The sequence below is a fragment of the Oratosquilla oratoria genome, chromosome 5, assembly GCF_046742065.1.
Source record: "Oratosquilla oratoria isolate Oo_2021 chromosome 5, ASM4674206v1, whole genome shotgun sequence".
Classification (NCBI taxonomy): domain Eukaryota; kingdom Metazoa; phylum Arthropoda; class Malacostraca; order Stomatopoda; family Squillidae; genus Oratosquilla; species Oratosquilla oratoria.
In genome coordinates this window covers 44925093-44937592 of record NC_134781.1, presented here as the reverse complement: position 1 = coordinate 44937592, position 12500 = coordinate 44925093, and the positions used below count along the sequence as shown (strand labels likewise).

The following is a 12500-nucleotide window of genomic DNA, read 5'->3' as shown; positions in this document are numbered from 1 at the left end:
TTGTCGGCTTTTGCCATTGTGATTCATTGATCAGGTTCTTCTTCCCCTATTTGCTGATCCTCATCAAAGGTATTGTTGAAAGTTAATTCTTGTGGCTTGATATAAGAAGGTTTACCTTCATCTGAGTCAATGAAAAGCTCTTCGTAAACACAGTTTCTTGCAGTTTTAGGTTCGTAAGAATCCCCTAACTTCTCATACCCAGTAAATACGAAGAGTGAATCGGAGCTGGTTACCCTAGAACAGGCAACGTACAACTGACCGTGAGCGAAGCACTGCGCTCCATCTAATAGTAATCCACACCTCTCAAAGGTCTGTCCTTGGGATTTATTTATAGTCATTGCGTAACACAGTTTCACCAGAAATTGATGTCTCTTGAAGTTAACTGGAGTATCTGATGCTTCTAGTGTTACTCTAGGCAGAATTACTTGCACACCCTTATAAGCCCCTATTAATATCTTCCCCACTATAACGTTCTTCTTTAGGTTCGTGATCATTACCCTAGTTCCATTGCAGATTTTAGGGGGACAAATATTCCTCATAACCATTACCACTGCTCCTACTTTTAACTTTAACTCATGTAAGGGTATGGAGGGACTATTCATAGAATTGAATACTGATGTTTGTATTTCCATTCCTTCTCCATCGTGAGATGCTGTATCTTGGCTCCTATAGAGTACTTCCTTCTCTTTTAATTTTTCATACACGAAATTATTAATTGAATCCACATCGTCATTTGTTGGGGATATAATTGCTCTCTTTTCGAAGTAAGAAACGTTCAAGAAATTGTCTTTAAACCCTTCATAGACCTTATCAACTAAGTCTAATCTACTGTTAACTCTTACTCCAAACCCTTCATTGATATTACATTCACTATATTTTCCTATTCCAACGTCAAGTAGATCCTTTGCGAACTTTATATTTTCTTCATCGCTGTTTTTCAGTCTTACATTTTTTGTCAACTCTAGCTGTTCAAAGTAGTGCCAGAAATTACTTGCCTTTAGACAGCAGTTTAGTTCATCATTTTTTCCCCCAGCCCTAACAACGGGTAATATCTGTCTAAAGTCTCCAGCACAAACAAAGGTAATTCCACCCATAAATACATCATCTAACTTCGTTAAATCTCTTAACGTTATATCTAGAGCAGATATAGTGTTTTTATTTGCCATTACAGCTTCGTCCCAAACTATTAATGATGTCATTAACAGTAAACGTGCTAGCTCAGAATTGTGTTTAATGCTACATGTTTTAACCTCATTGTGTTCCATTAGAGGTACCTTAAACATGTTATGTGCTGTTCTTCCACCATGTAGGACAGTAGCTGCTATTCCTGATGAGGCAACGGCTAAGGCTATCTGGCCTCTTGAACGAACTGTATCCAGAAGAAGATTAAGTAAGAAGGACTTTCCTGTACCCCCTGGAGCATTAATGAAGAAAGCTTTCTGGGCACGTTTATTTCCATTATCTACACTCTTTAAGATTTTCTCATAGCATATTTTTTGTTCTCTGTTTAACATAGGTTTTAATTCCTCTACATCTTCGTATAGTTGTTTTGTGTTGTAAGCTCTTTCTCTCCTTATAATATTAGTTGTTTTAACTCCGTCTCTTGAAGAGGGTAATCCATATTGCACTATATTTCCTCCCCCACAATTGTAAACTTGTTCTTGGATATCGTCGAGGGCATCGAGGTAGATCTCATCGTTATAGTCTTTCTCTCCACTTTTAAACAGAAAATCACTTGAGAATAAATCCTTTGTTTCTTCCCATATCTGTTTTTGGTCTTCTAAATCTGAGAACACTAACATACTCGCATAGGTTGTTCTTAGTTGTCTGCGGTCATTAGTGTAATTTATTATTTCTAGTATTGTTTTCTTCCACGTATCTTCATCTTTTAGGAGGCCCATAGCTTTCACTGCTTCTCTATTTGTCTCATATAATACCCCTTCAACAGTTCTTAAGTCCTCATAAGATTTTGGACCCTTTGTATGGGTTAGTAACATCCTCATATAGAACAGTTCAACTGTTTTATTATTGACAGCCCTTATTCTCCCTAGAGCACATGTACTTCCTTTTCTCTCATCCCACTTACACGTAGTTTTGTTGTACACAAAATAATTAGGGATTTCATGATAGCTTAATGAGGCTGCAAATTCGTTATGTTGACATAACTTGAAAAATGCTGTTAACTGAGTATCTTTAGATGCCTTCTTGACTATGGCCTCTTGGGAGGTTGAAGCTTCAAAGAAAACATCATTTTCTCCCTCTAAATGCAAATCTAAATTGCAAACTGCTGGGTAACTACTGTGAATGTTGAATTGGAATATTTTCCATGTTGCCTCATTAGCATTAACGAATCTTGCATCTCTAAAATTTTTGATCTCGTTAACGGGCTCATTATCTTCTGTCTTAGTGAAAAGTATACGGTCACTTCCTTTGTTAACGTACTTTGTTACGTAAGCTATGGCTTTAATAGAGTTAGAACATTCAACATTAATATGAGCATTGTACTTAAGACAAAGATAAGGACTATGGGGAACAACCCATGAATTATCCACCACCACTGTTTTATCTTTTCCAATCTTCTTAACGAAAGAAAAGCCTCCTTCTCCAATATTATTAACGTATTAGATTAACACACGGAGAGCAGCTTAAAGAATGCTTACAGGCGTCTGAGTCAGATGTGTCCCCGGGAGTTAATGTTTCCGGTGATGACTTATGTTATATTGGCAAAAATAACGTGAAATGTTTTCACGACCGCGCGACATGACGTCACACGGGAATATGTTAGACAACTAAAAATTATGATAGGCTGACAAAAATCATGCTTAATCTTTAACTTCTTCATAAATTAAGTTTTTATAATATTTTTTCATTAAGATAACCCAATGTCATGGGTGAATTATGCCCATTTTAGTATAATTATGTGAAATGTTTTCAGGACCGTGCAACGTGACGTCACGCGGGAATATGCTAGAGAACAACTAAAACTTATGTTATACTGGCAAAAATAACGTTTTTTTCTGACTGTATGGGCTTCTCTAACCCTTTTAAAAAAACTGTTTTTCCTTGAGTTTGCGTTAGGTCAATCATAAAGGCAATACATTTTTTTAATCGTTTATGTTATGTCACATAGGACCCGCGGAAATTCCACGGTTATTCAACTTTGAAGTATTACGAAGGAGTCTTCAAAATCTCCTAAAGGAGCCTTCAGTCTCCAAAAGGAGTCGTCAAAGTCTCCCGACGTTGTCGTCAAATTCTCTCGTTCTCTCTCTCTCTCTCTCTCTCTCTCTCTCTCTCTCTCTCTCTCTCTCTCTCTCTCTCTCTCTCTCTCTCTCTCTCTCTCTCTCTCTCTCTCTCTCTCTCTCTCTCTCTCTCTCTCTCTCTCTCTCTCTCTCTCTCTCTTTCTCTCTCTCTCTCTCTTTCTCTCTCTCTCTCCTTCTCTTTTTCGTTAGGTCAATCATAAAGGCAATAAAGATTTTTTAATCGATTATGTCACTTCACAATAGCGTTTTTTCTGACTGTATGGGCTTCTCTAACCCTTTAAAAAAACCCTGTTTTTCCTTGAGTTTGCGATTTTTTTATATAATCATTGTATTTCCGATCGATGTAATATTTTTGGTATTCCTCGAGACGGCTTTTACCCCCACTCATAGTAAAATTCTTGTATTCTGCAAAATAATGTTTCATAAACTTTTCCGATTCTTCCTCTTTAATTTCTCCGTCGAAATATATCATGAGATCGTACTCTTCATCAGAGTACATATAATTTTTGCTATTTCGTAACATATTACAAAGGAGTCTTCAAAATCTCCCGAAGGAGTCTCCAGTCTCCAGAAGTAGTCGTTAAAGTCTCCCGACGTCAAATTCTCCCGTCGTGTCTCTCTCTCTCTCTCTCTCTCTCTCTCTCTCTCTCTCTCTCTCTCTCTCTCTCTCTCTCTCTCTCTCTCTCTCTCTCTCTTTCTCTCTTTCTTTCTTTCTCGTTAGGTCAATCATAAAGGCAATACATTTTTTTAATCGTTTATGTTATGTCACATAGGACCCACGGAAATTCCACGGTTATTCAACTTTGAAGTATTACGAAGGAGTCTTCAAAATCTCCTAAAGGAGCCTTCAGTCTCCAAAAGGAGTCGTCAAAGTCTCCCGACGTTGTCGTCAAATTCTCTCGCTCTTTCTCTCTCTCTCTCTCTCTCTCTCTCTCTCTCTTTCTCTCTCTCTCTCCTTCTCTTTTTCGTTAGGTCAATCATAAAGGCAATAAAGATTTTTGAATCGTTTATGTCATGTCACAATAAAAATTTATAGACGTTTGATTATCTTCATGTAACCTATGATTAAACTTGTATAGACGTTTGAATACTGTTTATTTATTTGTGTATTTATTTATTTATCTCCTTATTTTCGTGAAGTTCTGTTAGGAGCTCAGAAAGCAACGCGACATGACGTATATAGATTCTCTTGGCAATATTTCGTAAAGATTCTCTTAGCAATATTTCGTAAAGATTCTCTTGGTAATATTTCGTAAAGATTCTCTTGTTAACATTTGGTAAAGATTCTCTTGGCAATATTTCGTAAATATTTTCTCATTAATATTTCGTAAAGATTCTTTTGTCAGAATTCCGTAATTCCGTTTTTATGTATATAGATTCTCTTGGCAATATTTCGTAAAGATTCTCTTAGCGTTATTTCGTAAAGATTCTCTTGGTAATATTTCGTAAAGATTCTCTGAGTCTGAGTCAGATGTGTCCCTCGCAGTTAGTATTTCCGGTGATGACTCATTTCCGGAGTAGGAGGTTGGAAGGTTTAGAGAAAAATATTTAGAGGTTGGAAGGTTTAGAGAAAAATATTTTTTATGTATATAGACATATATATCTATATACATATATATATATATATATAAACATATGCATATATATATATATATATACACATATGCATATTATATATATATGTATATATATATATATATACAAGCAACCTTCGGTGGTGACTAACGTCACCGCTTTGGCCTGCGGCGCTAGGAGCTCGCTTCGCTCGCAGTTGAGCTGGTAAACTAATATACTCTTCCCTTGAGCCAGAATATTTGTAATCAGGATTGTCCCTTAATAGCTTACCAAACTTTCGAACTATACGTTGGAAATCATTTATCATAGCTATTCTAGGTTTTAACCTTTTTATTTTTTGTACAATTTTGGAAATAATTCCATATGTTCATCTTTTAAGGCCACGGAACAATCTCTTATACGCCCATTCTTCAAAATGTCGGGAAATATAGTACCTTGATCAATTCTGTTGGCTCGGCCGGGGGCTTGGCTGCGCAAACAGCTTTCCGCGCTCAAATCCCTCGTTTTCCCCTTCGGCCTCGGCCTCGGGGCGAAAGCCCAACACGGGATCCCCAGCACAAAGAAGAAGAAGGACGAGGAAGAAGAACACGAAGAAGAACGCGAAGAAGAACACGAAGTAGAATAAGAAGAAGAATGCGAAGAAGAACGCGAAGAAGAACGCGAGGAAGAAGAACGCGAAGAAGAAGAACGCGAAGAACGCGAAGAAGAAGAACGCGAAGAAGAATGCAAAGAAGAATGCGAAGAAGAACGCGAAGAAGAACGCGAAGAAAAACGCGAAGAAGAACGCGATGAAGAAGAAGAAGAAGAAGAAGAAGAAGAAGAAGAAGAAGAAGAAGAAGGAGAAGACAATATCTTATACGCCCATTCTTCAAAATGTTGAGAAACATAGTACCTCGATCAATTCTGTTGGCTCGGCCAAAAACTGACAAAAGTTCCAGCACGAAGAAGAACGCGAAGAAGAACGCGAGGAAGAAGAACGCGAAGAAGAACACGAAGAAGAACGCGAAGAAGAACACGAAGTATGAGAAGAAGAATGCGAAGAAGAACGCGAAGAAGAAGAACGCGAGGAAGAAGAACGCGAAGAAGAACGCGAAGAAGAAGAACGCGAAGAACGCAAAGAAGAAGAACGCGAAGAAGAACGCAAAGAAGAATGCGAAGAAGAACGCGAAGAAGAACGCGAAGAAGAACGCGAGGAAGAAGAAGAAGAAGAAGAAGAAGAAGAAGAAGAAGAAGAAGAAGAAGAAGAACAGCGAAGACAATATCTTATACGCCCATTCTTCAAAATGTTGGGAAACATAGTACCTCGATCAATTCTGTTGGCTCGGCCAAAAACTGACAAAAGTTCCAGTACGAAGAAGAACGCGAAGAAGAACGCGAGGAAGAAGAACGCGAAGAAGAACACGAAGAAGAACGCGAAGAAGAACACGAAGTAGAATGAGAAGAATGCGAAGAAGAACGCGAAAAAGAACGCGAAGAAGAAGAACGCGAGGAAGAAGAACGCGAAGAAGAAGAACGCGAAGAAGAACGCAAAGAAGAATGCGAAGAAGAACGCGAAGAAGAACGCGAAGAAAAACGCGAAGAAGAACGCGAGGAAGAAGAAGAAGAAGAAGAAGAAGAAGAAGAACGCGAAGAAGAAGAAGAAGAACGCGAAGAAGAAGAAGAAGAAGAAGAAGAAGAAGAAGAAGAAGAAGAAGAAGAAGAAGAAGAAGAAGAAGAAGAACGGGAAGACAATATCTTATACGCCCATTCCTCAAAATGTCGGGAAATATAGTACCTCGATCAATTCTGTTGGCTCGGCCAAAAACTGACAAAAGTTCCAAATTGAGTGAAGTTTATTTTTAATTATATATAAATATATATATATATATATATATATATATATATATATATATATAAGTATATATAATTAGAAGTGATGGTTAGTTGTACATTAATTATTTTCGTAAAGGTATTTTTCATATACCTTATTATAGATTTATGTTCCTTGGCTGTATGTAGTCATATTAGCTAGATCGCGATTTCGGGTTCAAGACCCTTCTTCAGTAGCTATAATGATGTTCTATCTTGTTAGGATAAGAATTAATCCGATGAGTTTTGTTAAAGTTCTAAGTTAGTATACTAGAGTTTCTTACTTGCTAATCACTTTGGGCGAGGTCACCTGGTATTTCGGGCAGTGACGCAATATCATGTGTACTGGAGAGCCTCCGGATTCGTGTTGTGGTGGAATGTGGCATGTTTGTGGTTATGGCGTTTTGTCTCGCATTTGCACTAGTGGCATTTTGTCTCGTATTAGCGTTTGTGGTGTTATGTCTCATGATTCGATTTGCAACGGTTTGTCTTATGCTTGGAAGGGCTCTTAGGTCGTCTGCTTATATATTTAGATTTGGGCTTAACTCTTTAATGATACATGCATTAGAAAAAAACTCCTGCCCAAATACACTTATATTATATATATATATATATATATATATATATATATATATATATATATATATATATATATATATATATATATAAATACATACATATATATGGTGAATGACATCTAAATCCCATGCCGGTCCCAAGCCCGGATAAAAGAGGAGGGTTGTCATGACAGGCCTAGCTAGCCGATGACGCAAAAAGACCTATTTGCTCGAGAAACTCAAGGGACAGCCTCGGAACCAGGACGGACCAATCGAAGACGAAATAGACTTATTTGGTATGGCGGAGACAAGACAGTTTGGAAAGGAAAGAGGAAAAGATTTAGGTGGTGGATTTGTTTTGATGTATAGTGGAGTTGAAACAGGAAGAAGAAAACATGGGGTAGCAATTATAATAGGACCAACACTCTCACCATATATTCAAAACGTAAAATTGATAAATGAGAGACTTATGTACTGTGTACTGAACATCAAAGGTAAAAGATACTTTATATATCAGGTGTATGCACCTCAACAAGGACACACCGATGATGAAAAAAGGGAGTTTTTAGAGATGCTGGAGGATAACATTGATATGGACCCAGATAATGTCACTATAATCATGGGTGATTTTAATGCTAGGGTTGGACTGGACAGAGGAGGTATACAGAACATCATAGGACCCTTTGGAGAAGAGGTGAAAAACAGAGAAGGGGAAAATCTGATAGATTTATGCATGAGAAATATTATGAAGATTATGAACGGCTTTTTTAAACATAAAGATGAACATAGGTATACAAGATACAGATGGAATCAGTTAACCGATCAGTTTGACCAAAAGTCCATTATTGACTACATGCTGACATCTGATAAAAGATTATTCAACAACGTGAAAGTTGTACCAGGTGATTCGCTAAATTCAGATCACAGACTTCTAATTGGAGATATAAATATTAAGAAGATAAAGCAAAGACAAATACAAAAGAGAAAAGTCATCAAAGTTCAGTCATTAAAAGATGCTGAAACAAAAGACAAGTATCAGGTAGCAGTAGATGAGAAAATTAATCTCAGAGAGGAAGCAGCTGAGGATTGGGAAGATCTGAAGGAAATAATTAAAGGTGTAGCAGAAGAAACGTTAGGAACAAAAATGGTGGGAGGAAGTAAGAAAAGACATACACCATGGTGGACAGAGGAAGTAAAGTGTGCAGTAAAAGAAAAAGTGAAGGCACTAAGAAAGTGGTTGAGACATAAAACGCTTGAAACAAGAATAGAGTATGTCACTTCAAGAAATAAGGCAGAAGAAGTAAAGAGAACAGCAAAACAAAATGTTTGGAAGAAGTTAGGAGAGACAATAGAACAAGATCTAAAAGGTAGTAAGAAGAAAATATTTGGATTAGCAAAATCATATAGAAAAGATAAGAGTATGGTGCATAACATTAAAGATGACAAAGGTAATGTTATTGTAGAACCCAACAAGATAAACGAGAAATGGCAGAGTTATTTTGAAAACCTACTGAATGTGGGAGGTGAAGACATAGATGAAAGTATAGAGAACGAAGAGGACGTTGAAGAGAGACAAGACCAAGATGATGAAATAACAAGAAATGAGCTACAAGAAGCCCTGAAGAAGATGAAAAACGATAAAGCACCGGGATGTGATGCCTTACCGATCGAGCTGATAAAGGAGGGAAGTGATGCCCTAAAAGTGAAGATATTGACAATATTAAACAAGGCCTGGAGAGAAGAAACTATTCCACAAAGTTGGGGCAAGACCATTATATTACCGATCTATAAAGGTAAAGGCGACTCAGGTTTCTGTGGTAATTACAGAGGTATCTCTCTCATCAATCAGGTAGCTAAACTTTATGAAAGAATCCTAGAAAAGAGAGCAAGAACAGTGATAGAGCCGAAACTAGGAGAAGAACAGTTTGGATATAGAAAAGATAGAAATACATCTGACCCCATTTTTATTTTAAGAATGGTCATGGAAAAATGCTGGGAGTATAACAAAAATTTGTATTGTGCTTTTATAGACTTGGCAAAAGCATTTGACTCCGTTCCAAGAAACAAATTATGGAAATGTTTAGTGGAGGAGTATAAAATGACAAGCAAACTGCAGAAAGCCATAGAGAGTACATATAAGCCATGTTCGTGTCTTGTTAGAACTGGTTATGAGAAAGATGAATGGCTTGATATAACAACAGGAGTGAAACAAGGTAGTGTTTTGTCCCCATTATTATTCATAGCATATATGGATAGCATTATCAAAAAGTATAAAAAGAGAATAAGAGATCAAGGAGAAGGGGATGGAGATATTCTAGTGTATGCAGATGACATTGCCTGCTGGAGTAACGACAGATTACAGTTAGAAAGAGCTCCAAATTGTTGGAAAAGATGCTTTAATGAGGCAGGACTAAGCATTAATATTCAGAAGACTGAAATACTAAACATCACGAAAGAAAATTATGATATTGCAGAAATAATCATTAAAAATGAAAATGTTAAAGTAGCACAGTGTGTTAAGTATCTGGGAAGCGTTTTTACAAAAGATGGATGCAAGAATAGAGAAGAGATGACTGAAAGAATATCAAAGTACAGTAGAGGTGTCTGTGCCTTGTACCCTATCCTAAAAGATATAAATGTACCTACGGAGGCAAAGAAAAATATTTTGAAGCAGTTTTGGTACCAATTTTAATGTATGCTGCTGAAAGCTGGACATTAACATCAAGAGACTGGAGCAGAATTCAGTCGGCAGAAATGAAAACGTTGAGAGCAATAGTAAATAAAACCAAAAGAGATCGAATTAGAAATGATGAAATAAGATAAATGATTGGAGTAAAATCAACTAGAAGCAAAATAGAAAAGGCACAATTAAGGTGGCTTGGGCACGTGGAGAGAATGGATGAAGAGAGAATTGCAAAGAAAAGATGGAACTGGAGACCAGAAGGTAGCAGATCTAGAGGTAGACCGAAGAAAAGATGGAAAGATGGCGTTCAAGAAATCCTAGAGGCAAATGGATTAGGAAAAATAGAGGATTTGAGAGAAGAGGGAAGCTTTGAGAGGACAATCTGGAGAAGTGTGCTGGCCCGACTGACAGGCTGTAAGCCTACCTGGGAGCAGAAGTAAGAAGTAAGTAAGAATATATATATAAATACATACATACATACATATATATATATATATATATATATATATATATATATGAGAGAGAATGTGGGTGGGGAAGGGCAAACGAAGATGTGTTAGGAATAGAGTTTATTGCCCTAACGTTGCGACCAACTTGGTCTTCTTCAGAGGACTACAGCATTACAGACGGATCACAATTCTTATATTCGTAGTGAGAGGGAACCCGCCAAGGTATGAGCGTCATGTTTTCCCTTTGGCTAACGATTTAATTATTAGGACACTTGCTGCTTTCGAGAGGCATTTAAATCCGTCTCTGTCGTTGTTGTTCTTGTTGGCGGCGATATGTGCAGCTTCCACAGTTTTTCTCATTTTCTTCTCAAATCCCTCGTGTAGAATTTCTGCGTTGTTCCAATCAGGTAGATGTCCACATTTGTCCAGGTGACGAACCAGGGAGTTAGATGTTCTATGAGCCCTGAGATCGTTTTTGTGCTCATTCAAGCGTTTATTGAACCCTCGACCTGACTCACCGAAATAAGATGATGGACAACCGTTGCATGGAATACGGTAAATGACACTGAGATTATTACGCATATTATTATGTTTCTTAAATATTTTTCCTATTTTATTGGAAGATATTTTTGCTATATTTATTCCACCTTTTAACAAATAATCATCAATAGCTATGGTGTTTATAGAATTAGGGACAGAAATAAAATGAGACTTATCCTTTCCCGGGGTCCGGACGTTTGAGCCATCGTAGATCTTCTTGGCTTTCCTCGTTGTCCTGGTGATCAAACATCCGGGGTATTTCAGCTTCCTAAAGGTATTCTTGATGTAAGTAAGTTCATCCTCTAGGAATTCTTCACTGCAGATACGAAAAGCTCTGAGAAAGAAACCTATTAGAACACCCGTTTTAACACGTCTGCTGTGTGCTGAAAAATAATGGACAAAGTCGTCCCTATTGGTGGGTTTCCTGTACACCGAGAAACTTACCTGTTGAGAACCTCTGTGTATCAACGTGTCTAAAAATGGTAAATTACACTCTTTTTCTAGTTCAACTGTGAATTGAATGTCTTTATTCACAGCGTTGAGTCTTCTCAACTTATTTTCTATATTAGTTCTTTTTGGCATCACCACGATTATGTCATCCACGTACCTTAACCAAGTGGTACCTCTTCCCATGATGTTGATGTATTTGTCCATTTCTAATACTTCCATGAATAATGCCTCTCGAAAGCAGCAAGTGTCCTAATAATTAAATCGTTAGCCAAAGGGAAAACATGACGCTCATACCTTGGCGGGTTCCCTCTCACTACGAATATAAGAATTGTGATCCGTCTGTAATGCTGTAGTCCTCTGAAGAAGACCAAGTTGGTCGCAACGTTAGGGCAATAAACTCTATTCCTAACACATCTTCGTTTGCCCTTCCCCACCCGCATTCTCTCTCATTTGTGTGAAATAATCTTAGATATATATATATATATATACATATATATTTATATATATATATATATATATATATATATATATATATACGGGATAGGAGGAAAGCTATTAAGAGCAGTCAAGAGTTTTTATACGAGTGGTAGAGCTTGCGTTAGGATTAGAAATGGAGAGAGTAAATGGCTTGAGGTAAAGGTGGGACTTCGTCAGGGTGTGTTATGTCGCCCTGGCTGTTCAATCTTTACATGGATGGGGTGAATGCAAGGGTAGTGGGTCAAGGGTTGGAGATGATTAAAGAAAATTGAGAAAAGTGGGAGGTGAGCCAGCTGTTGTTTGCTGACGACACTGCACTTGTAGCAGGATCAGAGGAGGGATTGAGGAAGTTAGTGAAAGAGTTTGAGAAGGTGTGTGAAAGAAGGAAACTGAAGTTAAATGTAGGCAAAAGTAAGGTGATGAGATGTACAAGGGGAGAGAGTAACAGTAGGCTGGAGGTGAGCATTAAGGGAAAGAAACTGGAGGAAGTGGATAGTTTCAGATATTTGGGTGTGAATGTGACAGGAAAGGGAGGAGTGGGGGCAGAGGTAGAATGTAGATTGAGAGAAGCGAGTAAATGCCTTGGTGGATTAAAAAGTGTAATGAGAAATAGACATCTGAGAATGAATGCTAAGAGGAGGTTATATGAAGGAGTGATTGG

At 37.6% G+C, this 12500-nt stretch overlaps 1 protein-coding gene across 1 annotated transcript in view; it reads right to left on the bottom strand.

Moving 5' to 3' along the window:
• The window catches only part of LOC143025775 (uncharacterized), a 24639-nt gene that overhangs the window by 4322 nt on the left and 7817 nt on the right, over positions 1 to 12500 (bottom strand). Inside the window, exon 3 of the mRNA XM_076185783.1 lies at positions 116 to 2504. Coding sequence (XP_076041898.1) covers positions 116 to 2504 — 2389 coding nt within the window. The remainder of the gene's footprint in view (positions 1 to 115; positions 2505 to 12500) is intronic.